Below are 22,351 nucleotides of genomic sequence, written 5' to 3'. Positions count from 1 at the left end.
GGTGTTCATTTTGATGTCTCTCGTCACATGCAAATGTTGCTAAAATAATGTTAAACATCTAATTTTTACTTTTTAATCATGTCGGCCCACGTCCAACTCTTCTTTGAAAGCTTTCCAGAGGCATTTACAACCATTCTTCTGCAGTTTTGATAGTCAGACACTAATGTGGAATGGCTCGCTAACTCCTCCTCAAATCCTTTCCAAACCATTCTGTTGGGCTGAGATTGGGAAACTTTTTTTTAAATGAATATTTAATAAAGTGCCGACCAGGGCTGGACAAGGGCAGAGGACGGTAAAACTCTCTTTGTAGCAGCTAACGAATAGACTAAAAGCCACAACTTGATGTACCCTGTTATCATCTTTGCATAAGTATTTGACATTAGAGGACAGACTGTGTGGGACTCTGACCAAGCTAATGATGAAAAGTCTTCTAACCCAAGTTTTGGGCATGATCAGCTATTACAGAACTGCCTGGTAGAAACGTTAAAGATGGAAATTTTGAATGATCAAATGTCAGACATGAGCTTTATGTTCCCAACTTGCTCTTCTTTTCCCTTGGAAAGATTTTCAAGCCACCACGACGTGGAGGCTGACAGAAAATGGCGAGTGAGCGAGAGAGGACAGAGACAGAGAGTAATGTACTGCTGTTCCAGGAAACGGTAATTAGTTATCCGTGGTCAATTAAGTTAAACTGGACAAACAAGTGTGAGTGTTAAAGTGAGCCTTGGCAAGGTCAATACTGACCAATTTAACATGGTGGCTGGATCCATCACACTGTCTGCACTCTGCTGCTTCCCTGTCTCAGCTCCTTGCCTACGCTCGCATACTTTTTCTTCTTGCCGACTCTTCTCCGCATTCTTCCTGCCTTCATCAGTCACAGTGCATGTTCTATTTCCAAGTGTCCAAAGCCCCCTTTTTTCTGTCTCTTGCTCTGTAATGACAGTTTTGAAGTTGTTGCCTCACCTTACCTCATCCCCGTCCCCCTATCTCTCCTCTCCAGTCATTTTGTCCTCTTCCAATCACCAGCCTGCCGCTCCTTTTCTTCTCCTTCTCTCTCTCCCCCTCACTCTCCTGCGAGCCCACGCGCTCCTGCTAGCAGACAATTAATTACAGGGCCAGCACTAGATGAGTTGTCATTTGTGGTCAAGTTTCTAATAATTGCATTAGGTCTTCAGGTTCCTCTAAGATGCCCTTCCTTTTCTTTCCCTTAGCCTCTCTCTTTTTCTTTCCCAGCCCCTTGACACGACAGAGATGAATATCTTCAGTCAGTCAATGGAGGCGACACGGGGACTTAAAATGCAGAGGCAGTCATTTGATTTCCAGCTAACAGAGCTGCCCATTAGCCCAGCACTCATCAGCCATGCATTACCTCTCAGACCTGCTGTCCTGAAAGTGAAAGCTTTAACCCTTTTGCTGCCCACTGCTCGCCTTTCTGACCATGCAATAGAAAGCAAAACTTCCTGAAGAGCACACTGTAACTGAAAAGACATTTAAATTTAATTCATTATATTTGATAACCTTAAAATTTAAAGCATTTTTATGTGTACAGATTAGGGCTCCATTTAACTTATTTCTGCTATCTTGGACATGACAGCTATATATTTATCTCATAATCTGCAGTGCAAATATTTGCTTATTGTATTTTGAGGTAGGCATTCACTGCAAAAGTGTACTGTTAATTTAGCATCAGAATCAGCTTTGTCCACCAAATGTGTGCTTCAACTCTGTGGAGGCTCACTTTAGCAAATAAAGCGAGCCTTTAAAGTGAGCCTCTTGTCCGATGAAAGAATAAGTCTCCAGTTAGTGTCCAGGATGTGTGGGGTCTGGAGAAACTTTAGCCTACATTTTCTGGACCTTGGCTCTCTACAAGTCTAGTTTAGACAGACGATCAGGCTTGATGATTTTCTTTGCAGACCGAGCTGGTTGTTGTCTGTCCTATTTGGTCGATAAGTCAAACCACACAGAGATGAACAAACGCAGAACCGACAAAATTATGGCAATCGAGAAGAAGACGAGAAGCTTCTGCAGTTGGTTGTACTTCTTGAGTCGTCACAGAAATTACAGTTTCTCCTGGGCTTTTGTCCGAACAGTATGTCTGACGTCCATCTCATGTCCAGAGAAAGGGTGGTTGCTAGAAGCCAGTGCTTTTGAGGATGGTGAGGGGAGGAAGTGCGGGGTGTTTTCTCCAAAGATATGCAGCCATCTCACCTCTACATCACCACAGCCAAGTGGTCTTACCACATCAGTGGACCAGTCAATCCGTCTCTTGTCTGGAGTCAGATTGACACGCTTGTCTGGTCCTAAATCAGTCAATGAAAGTTGACAAAAGTTGATTGCATGGTCTGACTATTTTCCCCAATAAGAAAATTGCATGGGATCCAGAAGGGAGCCTGTGATGTCATTCAGATGCCACAGTAGCAGTCGCTGAAGGGAGTTCATGAGCACAGATGTGCAGATCATTGTAGTAATTTAACCTGCAATAGTGCGCTTGCTTGTTCGTACACAAAGTATGAGAAAGACGTACCAAAGCTCTAATCTGTGGTGACATTTTGATTTTAAAAAAGAAAAAAAGTTTATGAAACAAAATAAATTACCCCTTTTTGTAAGAAATTATTTATATTATTTGAATTAGTTAAAAATGTTAGTGGCGACTCTACGAAAGTTTCTATACGGTTCAAATAGCATTCTCAGTGCAGCTGAAGAAGAGTTCAGAAGAACATATAGTCATGATACTGTTAATGAAAATGGTAATGCAGAAACTCACAATTTTCTTGACATTTTCCCTCATTAGTCTCCCCTACCCCTCTAGAGCAGCTCCCTGTGAGCGTCAGTATCATGGCCACCAAAAATATGCATTAACTGTGTTCATCAAAGGCAAAGAAAGTCTACCCAACAGAATAGACATTCTCTAAAATACTTCATAGAGAAACAAAATTTGCATTCTACCAAATGCTTACAACAAAGACGTCCTTCATGATTGTGGAATTGCACACATTGATACTATGATAATGACTGTAGTTCGATATATTGAGTAACTACTTTTTAGCTCGAAAAACTGTAAAAGACAGTCCGCCAGCACACATGAGTAATTGACAATACTCTATATAGTTGTAGAATGTGAAGATAACTAATGCAGATGTCAACAAATGTTTATTAAGTGAACAGATGTGTCAATATTATTATTTAATATGTGGATTATATATTAGGAGATAAATGACCTGAACTGAGTTCAAACTGCTTCTGACCAAATAACTTGTAAACATAATGTAAAAATTGTTTTTACAATGATGTTGTTGAAGTACACCTATATTTTCTTCTTGGCATCGCTTGCATGCTAAAATACAACTTGCCCTTCAGCAGGCTCTCCGCCTGATCTCAGTGAGTGATGGTGAGAGGACGACTTGAGAGGAGCAGCAAAGGAAGATGGGACATGGCAACGCTATAAAAGAGACATCATACATAAGAGTCGCTGTGTGTGAGAAAGCGAGCGAGCGCGAGTGTGTGCATCCCATTTGCCACAGTTGCATGCCTTGTCAAGCGTGTCATTGAGCATTCATATGTTGTCTGACTGCTGATAGAATGGCAGGCGTATTTATTAAAGAGTCAATGTGATGAGGGACACACACACACACACAGATAGCGCACACAATCCACTAATACACAGTCCGCATCAGTGACATCTGCCTGTTTAACTATTAGAAGGCAAACGCTTGATATGCAACTGAAGAACAGACACACACACACACACGCACACACACCCACGCACACACACTGCAATACAGGAGGGCGAAGCTTTCCCTGAGGCCTGATTGCCATCTCCATAGGCCCTTTTTAACAGAGCCGCCAATTGAAATTGAAATTGTATTCTTGTATGTGCTATCAGAGCTACCTCTCTGGGTTTTATAAAGCTGAGAGGAAGTTAGCGGGACACACACTCACAGACTGACAGGGAGGGATAATGCGGAGGTAAGTCAGGAGCTGTCACTCTTCTGTACAGCACACGCGAGAGGGAACAAAACACAGACTTATCGTTCCCTGCTCTCTGCCTCGTTCCACATGCATGTACGGGGTGAGGTGGCGGGGTTACTTTAGCATAATCCCAAAATGGTAGAGAGAGGCAGTCCATTAAAAAGGGAGCTAACAAATTCAGCACTTTAAGTCACTGGGAGGGAGGGTAAAATGTAGTCGATAAAAAAGTCGGGAAGGGAAGAATAGGAACGAAATAAGCTAATTTATAGCTGCTCCTTCTGCTCTTTGGAACACATTCTCACGCATGTGGGGCTGATATTTGCAATCTAAACAACAAGAGAAATTTGCTTTACTCTGACTCCTATAATCAGGAAGAGTGTGCAACAGGACAAGGTGTACTAAATTTGATTCTTTTATTTGCCAAATAAAATCTGTAATACGTGTACCCATCCCTATATATCATGACAGAAGAGTCTAATCTCTACAATATATATCCAAAAATATATGAGGTGATTCTTTAATTAAATTAAGTTTTTGAACATTTTCAGATGGGAGTCCTGAAAAAATAGTTTGAAATACTCGTTTTATTGCTCACTTTTTGGTATCAGTTTGTACCAAATGCTCAGTGCATTTTATGAGCATCCATCACATAAAATGCACTGAGATTTGCAGCTGCTTTCACAAAACGTTTTAGTGACAATGCACGTAAAAGTTTTCTAAGAACTTTTCCAAACCAGATTTAGAGGAAAAACTGATTTAATTTCAGTGTTTCATATTCAGGAGTTGGAGACTGGACAAAAAGTAAAATGGGAACAGAGAGAGCAATCAATTTCCCCGTGGTTTTCCTCAATAGCGCTCAGCCCTTTCTTAGCTCCCAATTACAACCAATCCTAATCAAAGAAATACCTCTCCATTATTGAGATCCAGACAATGACACTCCACATTTCTCTCTGCTCCTGAACCATGTACATTGCCGTACGAAGCGCCGTGCTATTCCACAGCAGTCAGGACGCCTGTCTTTAAAGAAGAAGGGGGTTGGAGGAGAAAAATCACATGTGGAAATCTTTTGGCTCTCCTCACAGCCCCAGAAAACCTTATGGGAAACAATGGCAACCCAGTGCAGCATCTGTCATGGCACAATATAAAAAGATGATCTTGGCAATGAATGGACGCACACACAAAAAAAGCAGAAAAAGAACACAAGAGAGGGAGTAAGATGGAGGGGTGGGGAGGGCCGGGCGACGGTGGTAATTCATTTGCAAATCAGGCCCTGGTGCTCAGGTCTATTTCAAGCTGCTGGTGGGTGCCAGGAGTTAACAAGGTAATCAGTTTCAATCCTGCCCTTCAATTGTACATCGCACCCTCAGACGGCTACTACCCAGATCTTTCTATAGGGGCAGAGGGGGAAATAGCAATCTGGCTGCTGCTGGCAGCATCCTGGGTGAATAAACACACACACACACACGCAGACCTAAAGTAAAGTTATAAATAGATGTATACATGTGTGCAAAAAGTTGAGGTAAAGCAGGTCACACTAAAAAAAGTATTTTTTGTCTAACTGCTAGTGCACATACCTTGATACATGTGAAATAAGACAAAACCAACTACCAAGTACATTTTCAGCAAGAAATAGGAGCTTGTTTTAAGTCAATAATTTCTTAATATTGACAAAAAAAAAGTTCTAGTTCCACAGGCAGATTATTTCATTTATAACATCTTGTTATACGTGAAAAAAGCAGGTCCATGTGAAATAAGACAAAACTGCCGGTAAGATATTTGCACAGGGAACTAGACAAAAATATTTGGTAAGATTGTGCTTTTCCAGTGTGTCATGCATTAACTCTACTTTTTGCATATGTGTTTGTATTTTGATTTTGTAATTTTGCATCATTAGAATATTTGGTTGCTATTTTTTTTATTTATTGTGATCTACAAGACATGATGGCTTGTAGTTTGGTGATTTAAAATGTTTGGCCATCCTACAGAATATTTTAGAAACAAAAACAAGATATTTGCTCCAAATTTGAATAACTGTGAAATAAAGTATTTGCATTTCAACTAATGTATTCTGCTGGGTTTCCAGAGTTCCTGATACTGGTACTGTAATATCCACCAGGTCACCTGGTCCACCTGGTTGGATGTTCTGCAGAACTTTTTTGGCTCTATTTGCTTTGCCAAGTAAGAGAGTGCCAGTCGAGTCAATGCTGCGCCGCAACCCAAAGTGGTACATGCAGAGAAAACAGAGCTAAACCTGCTCTAATCCTCTCTTCCTCTTTCTGTATCCCTCTCTTTTAGCCTGTGTCAGCTGTAACCGGCTGGTCTGTGAGCCAGTTAGTCCCCGTTAGTCCCTCATCTGCATAATCAATATGACAACCTTATTTTTCTGATGCAAACAGGATTTCGCCTGTGAGCTGAATTTGCCGGTGTGTGTGTTGGGTGCCCAGTCTGCTCCTGGCCAGCCGCAGTCATGGCCCTCTTTAGCCTTAATTAGATTAGGTGCGATTATCCCAGCTCTACCTTACAAGTGTACGGGCAGGATAAAGGGGCCACAAAGGCCCGGCCTGTCACAGGCACCGGGCTCTGGTCCGCAGGTTATCAGGGTCCGCTGAGACACGCCGCAGACATTGTTATTCATATCATCCACACGCCGTTTTCTGCTGTTGCCTTTCTCGCTTCTTTTTATCCGTGGTGTCAAACTGGCGTAATCGCTGGCCTGGGTAAGTCTGCCACTCTTTCTATCGGTCTGTCAGAAAACAAAACAACATCGCCCCGAGCACTTTGCAGTCGGGCCTGGAGGGAGAGATGTCTGGAGTATGCGCTCTGCTGCGCCCTTGTGTGTCTTTACGGTTTTCTGTTTGGCTGCCGTCGTTGAGGAAAAGGGGCGTAGAAGGAAAACCCAGCCCAGTTCCCACACTAATGCAAACAAACAGCACAAGGCTGAAATCCACACAAAGTGGTTAACGAGATACTCCACTCTAAATGCATAAATGTAGCCTAATTAAGTCTGTGGGAAGGTGAGTTTGTTAAAGAAGTGTTTTAGAAACTGAAAAATAGGAAGTCTAATTTCATGTCTGCTTGGATCTTATTTATGTTGATTACTGCGTAAAGACTTACAATAAAATTGTCTTTTACTTTACTGCAGTGGCATAATCTGAGAATAAGATTAGCCTTTTTTGGTTTTCCTGTTGAGAAAAGAAGATTTTCATTTGAAATCTCCTCGCATTTAAAGGATTTGACAACGTTATAAAGTCTAACAAGAGTCATTGGAAGAGAAACCAGCACAGAGAACCACAGCTCCTCCATCAGTGGGCGTCAGATGTTTCTCTCTTTTTTTTCCACACATATTCATTTTTTGTCTCATGTCCGACTCATCTGGAATGTTTACTGCAGCAAAGATTTATCAAAGTCTCAACTGGCCCAAAAACATGATCCTTGTTAAAGTCCAAAAAGCTAATGGAAAACTTGTCCAGTTTTTTTTTATATATATATTTTATCCCAACCATTTAGTTATTCTCACAGTAGTTATTGACAGGTTTAGATCTTTTCCATGCTGAGGAAAGTCTAGAAGAAATGTAACTCTGAGTCATATATTTACATCTCAATGAAGGACGCCAATTACTAATAGAAAGTTTAAAAAAACTTACAAAGGTGAATTATAAGAATGTGATTCAATTAGTTTTATTTTGAAGGGACTGGTAGTGATTACAACACATAAACTTTAGCACCAAATATGTCTAGTCAAATTAAAGGTTGGATTTGTTTTTTAAATGTTTGAGTGCAAGAATATTCCAGTGCAGTACAACATAAATCCAGTCTAATTATTTATTTTACACAAGTTTATGTTTCCAACCACAAAAGGTTATATTCATACTAATGAACTACTTTATTATGCTGAATTGCTATATGCTAGGGCAATTTGTAAAACTCCAGATCTTTGGATATTTCTCAAAGCACACAAGGATTTGTACAAGAACTGTTAAAAAAAAATTAATAGGAATAAAAACATATTAGCTATCATCACCTCCCATTCACAGCATCAATATACTTAATGCTGCAAAAAGAGACACTCCAACATCCTGTATGATCTCATACTTCTCTGTAATACACGCTCTATATGCAGCCTTAATATAAACCTGCCAAAGTGCAGGTGCCATAACATTGTGTTCAACTGCATTATTCAACCTGATTAATATCTGTTTGAAAACTTAACAAGATGATGTGCTGCAGTGTTTTATTGTCCTCTCTTTTCCACTTAAACAGTTTCCAGGCAGAGCGCAGTACTGACTGATTTCTCACAGTCTCTATTAATGTGTCCATACATAGAGTTTTTCATTAATTCTTATTATTTTTTAATTAATTTATTTTTTCTTTGCTGGGTTGAATCTTTTATTAAACATGCCGTGCATAGTGTCCGTATCGTCAGAGCTGGGCACACACAAAGGCATTTACAGGAAAAACTGTGAAAAATGAAAAGAGCAAAACAGCTGAATTTTTCTCTCTTTTTTCAAAAAAGAGAGAGCAACAAAAAAAACAACTAAAAACTGAAAAACAGAATATCTTTTGATTTAGATCAAAAGATGAGAAGAAAAATAGATGAACTGATGAGAGCACATAAACACAATGTTTCCAAATTGAAAGCATAAACATAGTGTGAATGCCAGTTTCCCTGTACGTATGTTTGGCCTGGTACTGGCAGGGATCCATGTTATTAGTCATCATGTGTGGATGAAATGTGACCTATTAGCTACACACACACACACACACACACACACACACACACACACACACACACACACACACCACACACACACACACACACACACACACACACACACACACACACAGACAAAAGTGACATTTTTGTTTAGTGAACTATGTCCACACTAAATGTTTGAGAAAGGATAAAACATAACAGTGATGTTGATTCTTGCAGATGTTTCTATTTAAGCTTAAGTAAAATGTACTGAACTATTATGTGTTTCTAAAATATATTTTTTGTTAATACTTAGCAGACTTTGTCATGGATTTAATTTTCCACAAAATCTTTTATTTTAGATTCATCGCTTTATATTAAAAAAACCAATAAATTTTACTGAATTGCATCGTCATTTTTTGCTGTATCATGTCATGTATGACATCAGAAATGCATGTATGTAGTGACAGTCTAGAGGAAAAACTCTACTTCAACAGGAGGAAATCACACTTGGCTCAGTGTGAACAGCTATCTGACACGACCGGCTGTGAGTTTGAGAAGTCAAAGCATACACACAAAAAGAAACAAAAGAATTTGAACTTTCTTTGTTAAAAAGAAGCAAAAGGTTAATGAAAGTAGTAGCTCCTTTAGCGGCTTCATCTGGGAGAGAAACATCTTCAATTGGGCACAAAAAATCGACTAGGTCTTATTTTTAACGTAAAACTCGACTCTATGAATAGCTAATGCACTCAAATCAGGACTGTGTTTACCTCAAAAAAAGTGTGAAGTTGAAAAACCTGAGTGCGTGTGTATGCCAGAGGGGAATGAGTAAGAGGCAAAGTAGAATACCTCCATTAGACAACCATCAAGGCTAGACAGGCGAAAGAGCAAGACAGAGTACATGAGCGTAAGACTGAGCGAGACATTAGTACAAATGAATTAAACATTGGCCAAGAGATCTAAACTTCTACTGGAAAAAAAGTGCCAGGCTAAATGGGCAGGAATGGAGGGGAAGAGAGAGAAGAGAAAGGACACTACTATACCTTCCTTCTGCTCCGAGGAGCGCAATCAGAACCCTACACAAATGCCAAACTCTATCAGTGACACTAATAAGCGCTCCCATCCCTCTCTCATCACAGTCTAACATTAATCCCACTCATGTGACTGGCTAAATACACCAAGGTCTGTTTTGTTTTGCCTCATTTCAGCTAAAAGAAAATGCTCTGGAAGTGGCAGTCGATTTCAAGCCTCCACTGAGGACGATTGTTATATGCGCCTCTCAGGCAATATTTACTTCCAGCACTGAGTCATGGTACTTAACTGTACGTCTGAAAAGCTGTTTACCCAGTCTGAGAAGGGTATTCTTGTAATGATCAATGCCATTAGGCAATATCTGCAGAGCTGTATTTCTGTCTCTGAGCAGCATGGGTCAAGTGCACGGAGAAAGCTGTTCTCTTCTCGCCTCCCACTTTTCTTTCTCTTTTATCTGACCAAAAAAAAAAAAAAAAAACCTTATTTGGTAATATGTTTTTGTAAAGTCTTCTGCCAACACCGTCCTTTAACCGTGGCCCAGATGAATAAGCACAAGAGCCTGGAGAAAAGGAAACACTAACAAGTTGTGTCTTTTTTTTAAATTTAGATTCAACACTACTCTGTTTCCTTCAAACAAAACCTACCTAGCATTTCCAGGGGAAAAAAAGCACATTTTGTCAAATTCCCATTTACAAAACCCTCCAAAATTGATGCTGGCCTGTCATGTTTGCAGCTCATAACCTGCTGCTTATAATCCTGCCTGCATCCTCTTTCTGATCCGCGAAAGCGGAGCGGCCAGCGGCTTCGACAGCACCTGCTAAGACACGGCGGCGGAAAGAGGACAGGGTGGAAAAGAAGGACAGGAGAGGAGAATATAAAAGAGAGGAAGAGGCTAATTGGATTGCTGGGGGTGGGGGTGGATGGGATGACGGGGGTGGGGGGGAGTCTTCTATTTGGCCAGGTCTGGTCTCTGTCATCACGCTCCAGGACCTGGCTTCTCTCAGAGCCTACAGCAGGTCTCAAAAAACACACACACATACACACTGTTCCAAATATGCAACCCGGTTCAGGAGTCAAACTCTCCTGTGTGCCGCTGCAGCCTGCAGGGTGTCTGCTGTGTTCTTCCCCTCTCGTGTGTGAGTGTTTGCATATTCCCTTAACACCTCACTAAATGGTTAAACAGATTACAGAGCGCAGTAAGTGGATTGTCACAGCTCTCTATCACACACTCAGAGTGTCTCTCCGGTGATTATACATAGCCAAATTCCCCCCCCCCCCCCTTCACACACACACAGTCAAATATAAGTAACAGGAAATACTTCTCTGTTATCGTTCGTACAATTTTTGAATACTTTCATATTATTAGTGAAAATAAATAAAGTTGATTCTTTAAATTTTATAGCATATTAACTATTAAGCAACATGATTTAAGAGCAGGGTTGAAGTACTGTGTGGGTGTTAAATATTTAATATAAGGATTACTGTAAGAAGTGCCAAAAAGTGGGGAGCCATATTGGATTTTGAGGTCAGGCTATATCAGAAACCTCCGACTCCAGTTGGAATTCTGCTTTTCCAGAAAGCTTTCCAAATTCAATTGACAATCAAACAACTAAAATGTCTCTTTGAATCAATAATGTAATGTGAATGCAAAAACAAATCTGGTGTTGTTCTTTTTTCCATTTTTGTCAGATGATATAATACTGCAAACCGTAAAAGTCAAATTCTCAACACAACATAAGGATGGTGGGTCGCAAGCCTGGGGTTGGAGCTCATCGGAGTGGTTGAGCCACTCTTCGCAATGAGGGTTGAGCTGCGGTCCAACGCGGGATACCTCGACGTTATTAGCTCATGTTATTATGAGCTAGTATAATAACATGAGCTATTATACTTGCTCATGTTGACAACAACAACATGAAACAGGAATGAACGACAAAATACTTTGAAGAAAAAAATTGCGATCAAAGCAGTTCGCAACACGTTAATTATCCTTCACATAGTTATGAAGCCAGTCAAAGTTGGGATTAATTTAAGATGTTTATTACAAAAGTCTGCATGGATTGCTGTTGTCTTCACTGCCTGGTATTTGGAGCAACATTCCAGCAACATCATGTATATAAGCATGTGCTGTATGCATGTATGAATGAAAAACCGTATGAAACTGATCTTGAATTTGTTTATGTGATTGGATTAATTTAATTTAATATTTCTAAACTGCAATCGTTTGTCTTGTAAAGTGCTTTGAAATGCAGCATGTTATGAATTAGCACTACATAAACAAACTGAAACCAAAATGAATTACCCTAAACACCCAATCAAGACATAAAAAAACTACAGACACTCTTCAAGAAGATATTGTTAATATTATTGCTTTTACACACTTTTGTTCTTGATTATTAGGTTTAGAGAGTTAGCACAGATGCATTTTATCAGAATCTTTCATTTGTGTGCATAAATGTTTTAATGTGAAAGTGAGGATTTGGGCTGTTTTCCACTTAGAATTAATCTTATTTTTGTTTGATCACAAAAAAAAAAGAAAAAGCTAATGACTGTGAATAGCTACGGGCCATGAAACACTGCAGCTGCACCCCTCAGTGCATGCAGGCGTTTGGGACGTGAGAGCATCTGGGTGTGTGTACTGTCCCCCATTTTGCATGCAGACATCACTTCAACTTCCATCTTTTACCACCCACCCAAAAACACACACGCACACACCCACATGGCTTTAGCCTCACCCATCCTTGTCTCTTCTTGCTTCTGGCCACCAGACTCACCTTCCCCCCACCCAATTGGTGCGCAAACAAATAAAAACCCACACTTACAGCTCACTGATTCAAGTCAATGCGAGTGTATCCTAACCTTCCGAGTACGGCGTTTGAAGTCTTTTTTACCTCCCCAGACCCTCTCTCCCAGTGCCAGACACAGCCTAAAGTCCTGCAGACACTCACAGCAGCCTGTGGTCCCGTCCACACCACCCATACACACATTCCCAGCAGGCTGAGAGGCAGCCGCAGGCAGGAGCTACAGACACAAACACACACACATATCACGCTTACTTTTTCGGTGTATTATCAAACCTAATGAGCTGATAGATGTTCGACGGAGGCAAAGAAGCAGACAATCAGTTCCTCAGAGCGAGAAAAGACGGGAGAGAAAAATCAACAGCGCTAAGTACAAAATGTGTGCATGAGTGTGCCTGTGCGTGTGTGTGGGTTTGTTTCTTTTTTCTCTTTTTATTTTCTTTCTACCTCACAGCATCTCGCCTTTCAGAGGTTAAAGCTGAGTGATGGAGAAAAGCTAGCCAAAGCAGGGCCTGCAGATCCTGCAGGCCCTGACGGGATCCCTGCGGTGAAGCTGGGCTCTGTTTGGCTTGTCGGGGAGGAGACGCGGTAATGAGAGGAATTATTAAACAATCACATCCACGGCACTCGGCTGCAATCAGTGGGCACTGCTTTATAGGCACGAATCAGACAAATACCTACGTTGTTAAAAATGTATTCCTATCTTGATAAAAAATTATTCCAGCTGAAGTCCCGGAGCCAGAAAATCCTTCCTATGCATCGACGAGAACATCAGTGAGAGGCTTTAATTAAAGACGGGCAGTTATCTCATTTCTTTAACCCTCAGCTCATTATATCAGCTTCGGTATTAAATAATAAGTGTAAGAACATTAAAGGTCTTTGGAGGGATAAGAGGTCTCCATGGCGCTCCGACGGCCTTGCTTTTGCCCACTCTTCACTCGGCTGACACTGAAATAACTAAGATGGTGCTACGCACTTCAATGAACCAGTGTGGACACCGAGTTCAGCCTAATTGGACAGACCTCGCTGATTGAGCACGAGACGACGGCCTGTTCGCGTTCTTCTCCAACCCTGACGATCCGTCACAGAGAAAAAGAAGCTGGCAGAGCTCAAAGGAAAGGGCAAGAATGTCTTTTAAAAAAGATAAAGCAATTTAATGTATATATAATTTGTCAGGTTTAATCACCTATAACAATTATTTGTTCTTTTTTTGATTTACATCTACCAGCAATAATGTAGGATAACCCAACTGCTGCTAATTTTTGTCATTTAAATTGACGGAGCTCCTTGAGTTTCCATGCTATCACTGACGGTATAGTTTCCAAACATACGGTGGTACCAGTAACCATACCAGTTACTGGTATGGTTATAGGCACCTTTCTAGGTATCATTAAGAAAGGGAAAAGTGTAGCCTTCACTGAGCCAGTTCACTGGCCCTGGGCAGCAATATGTTGCTTCTCACTACTAAGGATAATTGATTACTCCAATAATTTACTAAAATCATTTTAAATATTGTGAACAGCATGATGGAAGATTTTAGGGTTCAAGGTGAAAGCATAGGTGTTCAGAACCTTAGTATATCGGTAACTGGCTCATGCCTAACCAAAAATGAAAAGTATTTTGTTGTACAAATATTATCGTCTTTTGTTTTTCTATTTGTAATTTTGGCTCTTGTACCCTTTTCTGAACAATAATCTGACAGAAAAGGAAGTGGCGCCTGAAGAGAATGAACTTGCAGTAAATGGGTCAAGTCCAGGAATCGAACCTGGGACAAACTCCATCAAGAACTATCGCCTCTGAACATGGTGTGACAAAAAAAACTGAGCCACCTAGAAACCCCATATATGTTATTGTGTAGGAGCACTAAAAATGATGTACAAAAAACACACCTTCAGCTGGTGAGTATGTAGAATTCAACTTTCTTTAGTTATTTACCATTAACTAATTATTCTAAGATCAACTGTTTTTAACCATGCAGGATTATGGCTACAATACAACTGCACCATTCATCACTGAATCTGGGATCTACGGTCCACATAGATGTTCAGTCTATTTAATTGGATTTTATAGAATCTGACTGATTATATATTGCTGGTTAAAATAATGTGCCTTGATGTACAATATGTACTAAAGTGCGAAACAAATAACTGAAATAGTTTTTCAGATAAGAACACCTTTTAAAAAGTAAATTATTTGCACAAATTGCATTCATTTCGCCTTGTTCATTTCAGAGGATTACATCAGGTTAATGGAGAGCATGCCTGAAAAATTTCAAACCTGAAAACATGTGTAATCATACAAATGTTGCAAATTAGCCATGCACTGATGAACACAGCTTTGAAATGATCAGTAGTTCTGTATTAATTTTATTTAACCTTTCATCAAAGTAAACTTCAGGAAAGCCTCGTCAGAATTTCTTCAGCTCAGCTCCGACTACGTAAAAAGCTAAACATTCACAGAAGACAAAACAGTGTGATTCCTAAAGGAAGTAAGATGGTACCTTGGACTGAAACGGAACTGCTGACCTTGTTCACGAGCCTGACTAAACTCCCCCGCATGCACACGCAGACACACACGGAGAACCCTACCATCAACCACTTACCCTTTGCCACTGGTGAAAGGCAACAAGATCTCTTAACAACGACTCGTCTTTTTCAATAAATTTTGCATGAAAACATACCGCCGGAGTACCAAGTTGCCTGCTGTCATACTAGAGGAGTCTTAAATGTTTAATGACAACAACACCAAACACATGTGCACGCACACAGAGTTGGTGTCAGGGTGCCGCTGTGATGGGGCCCCTCTTTTATCCTGACAGACACTATAAAGCTCCTGAGCCTCTTCACCACCCAACCCCACTCTTCGCTCTCCTTCTTTCACCCAGCGAAGGAACCTGGATAGAAATGAAGTTGGAGTGTTATAATAGGTGTATGAGTGCGTGTTTTGGATGCAGGTGAAAAGAATGAGACTCAGGCGCCTTTAGGAATAGATCTTACCCTCGTCTTTATCAGGAAAAGTTGGATGGGAAGCGAGGGGAAAAAAGGGACATATCTTATTTTAGACAGAATAGGAGGTTTCAAAGATTCTGCGACGGAAAAGTCTTTTAGATTTTCTTTTGCTGGAAAGGGGACTTTTTCTAAGCCCTAAACTCAAGCTTAAACATCAAACTATTTTAACTGTAACCGAGGAGAACAGGAGGCATTTTGTGAGGGATGCCAGAGATGCTGCTGGTCTTTGTAGAATATCAGAGAAAGGTTTCTCTACATTCTCAACCTTGCTCCTGTTGAATGTTGGGCCACTTTAGGAGAAATGTTGGCTTTGTCAAAAATCCAGTGTGTGGTATTCATGGGCAGGAAGGTGTAGATAAGGAAAGGAGGCAGTGTGGTGATGACAGTCAGCTCTTCTACAGGCGATTTCACACCAGATCCGATTGGTCCACTTTAAACACGGTTTCTGTCGGTTTCACCTTTTCAAAACATTAAAACCGTTATGAGTGACATTTAAGACCTGTATCAGAACAGAAATGTAGAACAGAAAGTTACAAAAATATTCATCCGATAGTTTGGCAACAGAAGTACGGCACTGGCTAAGACAAACATCGTCCAGCCAACTGGTGATAAATATGTACATACCCATGACATACGTAAAAAAGGTAGCTAGCTTGACCCTTGCTAGCTAATTATCTAGCTATCTAATCAATCAGAAATTAAACAATAAATGAAAATAGCAAGACGACTAAAGGAAAACCAAGAAAGTCCAGGCCTAAATGATCCTGCTCAAAATTTACTGTCCAAGACGACAGGACACTCCTTCCTACAGGCTCCTTATCAACATCCCAACAATATCCATTGTTTCCTTTAATGTTAAGGCCCCTCGTGTCCAGTCAGTGTTACAGTTTCATCAAAATGATTCAATCCAAGCAGGTTTAATCAACTTGCCTCCGAGACAGCTGTATCAACCATTTGAAATATATTAACACGTCCACAGGTGGAAATGCAAACACACAGGTACACAAAACAACAAACATTCATGCAGGCAGACCAGCGAAAGCAGGGTCAGAGATAAAGAAAAAGATTCCTATCAATGCTAAAGGATATTGAAGCCTTAATAAGAAAATAGATATAGTCTCCTGGCCTTACGTTGCACTGTTAGCTTTATTTGTTTTTGCGATTGTGATCTAAGAAAGGCAATAGCTTAAAATAAATGGAACACGTTTCCTTCAAAGTAAGGCTGCTATCCCCCCTCTGTTAAAAAAAACAATTAAGACTGGGTGTTTTTTTAAGGAAGATTAATCAAAACGTTACATTTTCTGCACAGCACTTTAATCAGCTGTTATGTTGTTGTTATTTAAGTCCTTTAGAGCTAAAGATGCATGCTATGGTATGGAAAATCTGCACTCAAAATGCTTTTAGGTCGATCATATAGACAGTTACATATGTTTCACTTTGAAGTTTACAAAATACTGGCTAGCTTGTGTAATTCTAAGAAAGAAAATAATCAAATTGTGAATATTTCAATCCTACCTTCAGATTTAATTGGGGTCTATCATAGCAACACATAGGAGGCATTAGGAAAAATATTAGCATTCACTTCTTAAGTAAAACGTAGCATTTCACTGCCCTCCACCCAGCACACTGCCTTGCAGAGCAATCATTTTAACTATTTTTTTTATTGATTATCTATGGTTAGTGTCTCTACTTCCTCAGGAAGAGCTGGATTTGGGAACTCAGTCCTGAGGAGCTTTTATCGCTGTGTGGTGGAGGGCGTTCTCTGCACCTGCATCACCGTGTGGGGAGCAGCCGTTCCTCCACTTCGGACCGCTACACAGCGTGATGCAGGAGGAGGACGCTCCTCATCATCAAGGACTCCACCCATCCTGCACACAGACTGCTGCAGCCGCTCCCCTCAGGCAGGAGGCTGAGGAGCATCTAGAGCAAGACGACCAGGCTGAGGAACAGTTTCTTCCCTTCAGCCGTCAGACTGCTGAACTCAAGCAGTCTGACGGCTGCTTGAGTTCATGGGCAGGGATTTTGTGAGGGATTTTGTGAAGCTGCAGCTTCACCTCATACTTTATTTACACACAGACACATAACTGCACATATCTCTTAAATTTATTTTTTGTTTTTCTGTTTATTTATCTTTCTTTTTTTTCTTTCACTTTTCTGCAAAATTCACCAAATGCACAATTCTTTAGTATGAGATAAGCAGTATTTCAAAAGAGCAGAAGAAATCTTATGATTTTTTAACAGTAACAATATTTGTTGTTAATCTGTTGCTAAGAGACGAGCTCGTTTTCTGGTAACCAAGTGTCACGAAGTAAACATCTGATTTTTACGTCAGCAAAATTTATCAACTGTAAATTCCTTGTCTCTAAGCAGGTAAGCAGTATTTCAAAAGCGTTTATGTTTTGGAAACAATAATATTACTTGTTAATTTGGTGTTAAGAGATTAGCTTTTTTTTTTTTTTTTCTGGTCACGAACTGCCACAAAGTATAAATCAGATTTTTACATTTGTGTTGAATGTCTGTTTTATAATATATTAACCAGCAATGACAAAAAAAAAAAAAAAAAACATTTTCACTTTTCTGCAAAGTTCACCAAAATGCACAATTCCTTAGGATAAGTAGTGATTCAAAAGAGCAGAAGAAATCTTATGATTTTTGAACAATTAAAATAACTTGTTAATCTGTTGCTGAGAATTGAGTGTGTTTTTTCTGGAAACTAAGTGCCATTAAGTAAATATCCAATTTTTACTCTTGATAAATTTACCAACTTTCTAAGCAGGTAAGCAGTATTTCAAAAGAGCTTATGTTTTATAAACAATAAGTAATTTGGTGTTAAGAGATAAGCATTTGTTTTCTGGTAACGAACTGCCACGAAGTATAAATCAGAATTTTACATTTGTGTCGAAGGTCTGTTTTATAATACATTTACCAGCAATGACAAAAAAAACGCATTTCCACTTTTCTACAAAATTTACCAAATGCACAATTCTGTAGTAGATAAGCAGCATTTCAGAGGAGCAAAAGAAATTTAAGGATTTTTGAACAATAACAATATTTGTTGTTAATCTGTTGCTAAGAGACGAGCTAGTTTTCTGGTAACAAAGTGCCACGAAGTAAACATCAGATTTTTACTTTAGCAAAATTTACCAACTGTAAATCTAAGGAATGTATTTCAAAAGAGCAAAAGAAATGTTTTTTGTGCTTGTTTTACCAGGACATTCCATAGATCTGGCTGCTTAAGCAAACTATGCAAACAAAAAAGAGGGGAGCTGGTCAGAGAGGTGACGAAGAAACTAGTGGACATTATAGCAAACAACTTTATTCTCCTATAGAGACAGGAGAACCATTCAGAAGGTGCAAATAAGCTTGACCAATCAGGCCTCTGTGCTAGAGTGACAGGAAGTACATGGTAGCCATCTTGAATTTAGAGTCAGTCGGATAGGAAAAACCTAAATCAAAATGGATGACAGTACTTATGAAATACTGGATTATAATCTAAAAAGCTGTGTTTGCTAGCTCATTACGTGTTAGTGTGTAGATCTTTGAGGAAAATATGCAGAAATTTATATTAGAATAATTTTGTACGGTCGGTCTAATTAAATTAAAGTGAAGGGGTGTAATACCTTCAGGTGGTGAGGTATAGATCTACCAACAATTGTGTGCACTCCAGTATCCTCCCTGTCATGTCTGGGATTATTGTCTTGGGGCAGAATTGGGAATGTGTTTCTAGTAGAAGCAGAGAAAGGCCTCTGAAGGTGTGATAGCATAGATGTCTCTACTACAACAAATCCGATTTTGGTCTATTTTACAGCCATAAGAGGCCACAAAGTTGCCAGTGAAGATGTCAACCTTTCTTACTTCAATAAGATGTCTTTTTTTCCTGGCACTAGCTACAAAGACACTGAAGACGCATATGATCTTGTTTTGTTTCTAGACTTATTGCACCTGACTCCAGAGGGAGGAAAAATAATCACCATGTTGTTCTGGTGACCAAAGCGCTCTTACAAGCTAAACCTGTACAGCGTACCTTTCTACCACTTATTTGTCCGACTGTAACGTTTTTTTTTTCTGACAGCAGGGAATCGCATGACATTACAAGGCCAATGCCTAATAGCAAGATGGGAGAAGAAGAAAAATATGAGCTGATGGATTGATGAATGGAGGGACTGAGTGATGGATGAAGCAGCAGACTCTGGACTCAAAGTTTGTATCAATATATCACCAATCAACATATTCTGTTCCCACGTGGGGATGATAGTTTCAAATGAGCTGTGCAGCAGGAGCAGCCGTGTCAACACGCAAATTATCCTTCCGCTCACCCTTTCTTGTCTTTACTCTTGTCCTTGTCTCGGTCTCTTCCTCGATCTCGCTCCCTCTCTTTGTCCCTGTCCCGGTCGCGACCCTTGCGCCGACTCCTGTCCCGCTCCCTGCTGTTGCTGCGGCTTCTTTTGCGGCTGTGGCTTGTTCGGTGACCGCGGCTGCTGCTCCTGCTGCGGGACCGTCTGTGGCGAGAATGAGACCTGGAAGAAAATAAAACCGCTGTTAGAATACTGGAACCGCGTCGGATGAACAAATTTTCCAAGTCTTTCCACACTGGAGTGAGGTCTGGACTTTGACAAGGACATTCTAAAATGTTTCTGGATAGAGTACTCAGTATCTGGAGTCTATGTCTGCTTTGAACCCAAAGCAGAAAGCCATGAACAGTTAAATTATTTTTTCTTACATAATCTATGTTGTTCTTATAACAAGCACACTTCTTAATTTTATATCAGCTTAATATAAATACTTCAGCAAGACAACCCATGTTTCTTTAACCCTTTTCATTACATATGACTACCTGCTCTATTTTTAAGTTTCTACTTGAGTTATTTTCTGTAGGTATTTACAAAAAGGCCATGAATCATTCTGTCCAAATGTAATTATGGCAGTTTCATCAACAAGATGTAAGTGGCAGCAGTACCAGGAAACAAAACTGAGAAGAGGAGTGAACCTGGAATTTGTAGACGCAGAACAGAACAGGTAATGTTTCTTTGGATGGTTTTTGTACTTCACAGAGAAACTCTCCGAGCAAAACATATTTCAGTGTAATGAAGACTTGCAGCTGGGTTTTTGGAACTACAGCAGACCTTAAATCAAAACCAAATTGATGAAATCTACTCAAACACCCATCAGAAAATTAGATCAGCACTGTACAGATTGCATTATACTATCACAGTACAGCAATGTTTGCATCCTTTAAACCACAAAATGATACTTAATCTGATCAAATTTCCCAAGAGTGGAAGGATTCATCTTTCATTGGATGGGTGTAATAATAGTTCTATACAAACCAATACACCATAAAACACACGCACACACACACACTGCAGAAATGGAGCCAATTAGAGACGGGCTTAGAGGAAGACCTGTCCTCAGTATTGATCCTGACGCTGGACCTCTGGTCTCTCAGAGATTTACAGTAGAAGATTTACTTTGTTAGTTGTAGCACACAAAAATTTATACGCTGATTTAAACAGCAGAGAAAAACATCTAAAGTAACTTGTGTCATTGCGGCTAAATGATCTAATAAACCCTATTTATGTGTCACAGTACATAACACAGACATGGTGTATAAATATGAGTGTTTACGTGATTGCAGTTTGTGTCTCGAGCGCATTGTGTGTGTGTGCGCTGTGTGTCAAACGGGTTCGGGGTGGTCGGGGGGAGGGCCGTGATTGGTTGCCTCAGTAGAAATCGGCAGCTGAGATGCCGTTATTTTCCATCATCTATCATTTTATTGATTTGTCTATAAAAACAGTCAAACCTGCTGTCCGTGAGCTTTATTGCTTTCCCCCCTTTATTAGTTTGCAGTTTGGGACATCCAGAGCTGTCTCTCTCCCAACAGAGAACTAATCATTTTCTTCAGACACCTGTCACCACCCCGGCAGACAACACTCCGACAACTGTTGCAATCAATTAGGCCCCGGCTATCCTGATCACCCGAGGGCCACCGAGCCGTGTCAAATTCTCTCCACGAGGGAATCTTGGGGAAAAGTAAAAAAGAGGATTGAAAAAAAAATTAAAAAAATACAAAAACCCAAGGCACTTTTTCCAAAGTCACCGATGCCCAAACAGAGGACTTTCTCTTTAGCAATTAAAGTCTCAAAATGATGAATGTTTTCTTAAATTATATTTTCACTTGGCTTGTGTTGTGGAAGAATTACAAAAAATGTAACCGTTTTCTTCACATAAATGATATTTAACCACTGGATCAAGACATTAATCCCTAAAACACAATGAAAAATGCAATATAAACCAACAACTTATCCTAAGGCGAAAAGTAAGAAAAAGTGACAAGAGTTAGGGGGCAAAAGAGAGGAGAAAAGCAACAGCTATTGATCATTTGTCATTCACTTTATAGACTCTTGATGATAATTTTTGGTTGGTGGATTTGCCTTCTGTTCGGACTGACTAAGAACTGGGTCAGCTTGACCTGTTACAGTTTGCTTACCAGTTATATGTTCAAGCATCTTGAGGCCAAAAAAACCCCTGCACAGATTTCATTTATGGATTTTACTTCAGCTCCCAATATGATTCAACATCACATCTTGCTGAACAAACTCCTCCACCATCTTAATCTTGAGGTTGCCTTAGTAAAATAGATTTTAAGACTTTTTACATGCATAAGCAGACAATAAGAATGACTGGTGTTCCATCCAGCGATGTTTCCTCTCCTCCTTTTTTGCATATTTTATAACTAATTTACAGCGAGAATGGCTTTGAAATCAGGAACCTACAAGCTTGTAGTTGACACTGTTATATTCGGTTTGCAGTAGGAAGGGATTCAACGTGGATCTGTTTTTGACTACTTTGTG

The 22,351-nt window shown here is 40.0% G+C and overlaps 1 protein-coding gene and 1 long non-coding RNA gene across 2 annotated transcripts in view; one reads left to right on the top strand and one right to left on the bottom strand.

Annotated features, from left to right (window-relative positions):
• The window catches only part of rsrc1 (arginine/serine-rich coiled-coil 1), a 137,986-nt gene that overhangs the window by 91,672 nt on the left and 23,963 nt on the right, over window positions 1-22,351 (bottom strand). The window contains exon 4 of the mRNA XM_055028768.1: window positions 19,817-20,017. Within this exon, the coding sequence (XP_054884743.1) occupies window positions 19,817-20,017 (201 nt within the window). The remainder of the gene's footprint in view (window positions 1-19,816; window positions 20,018-22,351) is intronic.
• Window positions 17,796-20,644, top strand: LOC129359264 (uncharacterized). Its single transcript, XR_008605885.1, has 3 exons — window positions 17,796-17,870; window positions 19,573-19,700; window positions 20,426-20,644. It is a non-coding gene; the product is annotated as an uncharacterized LOC129359264 (long non-coding RNA).

This window comes from Poeciliopsis prolifica, unplaced genomic scaffold (assembly GCF_027474105.1).
Source record: "Poeciliopsis prolifica strain line A6 unplaced genomic scaffold, Auburn_PproV2 SCAFFOLD004, whole genome shotgun sequence".
In the NCBI taxonomy this organism is placed as follows: domain Eukaryota; kingdom Metazoa; phylum Chordata; class Actinopteri; order Cyprinodontiformes; family Poeciliidae; genus Poeciliopsis; species Poeciliopsis prolifica.
Note: the sequence above shows the minus strand (reverse complement) of the source record. Positions and strands in the feature narration are given on the sequence as shown.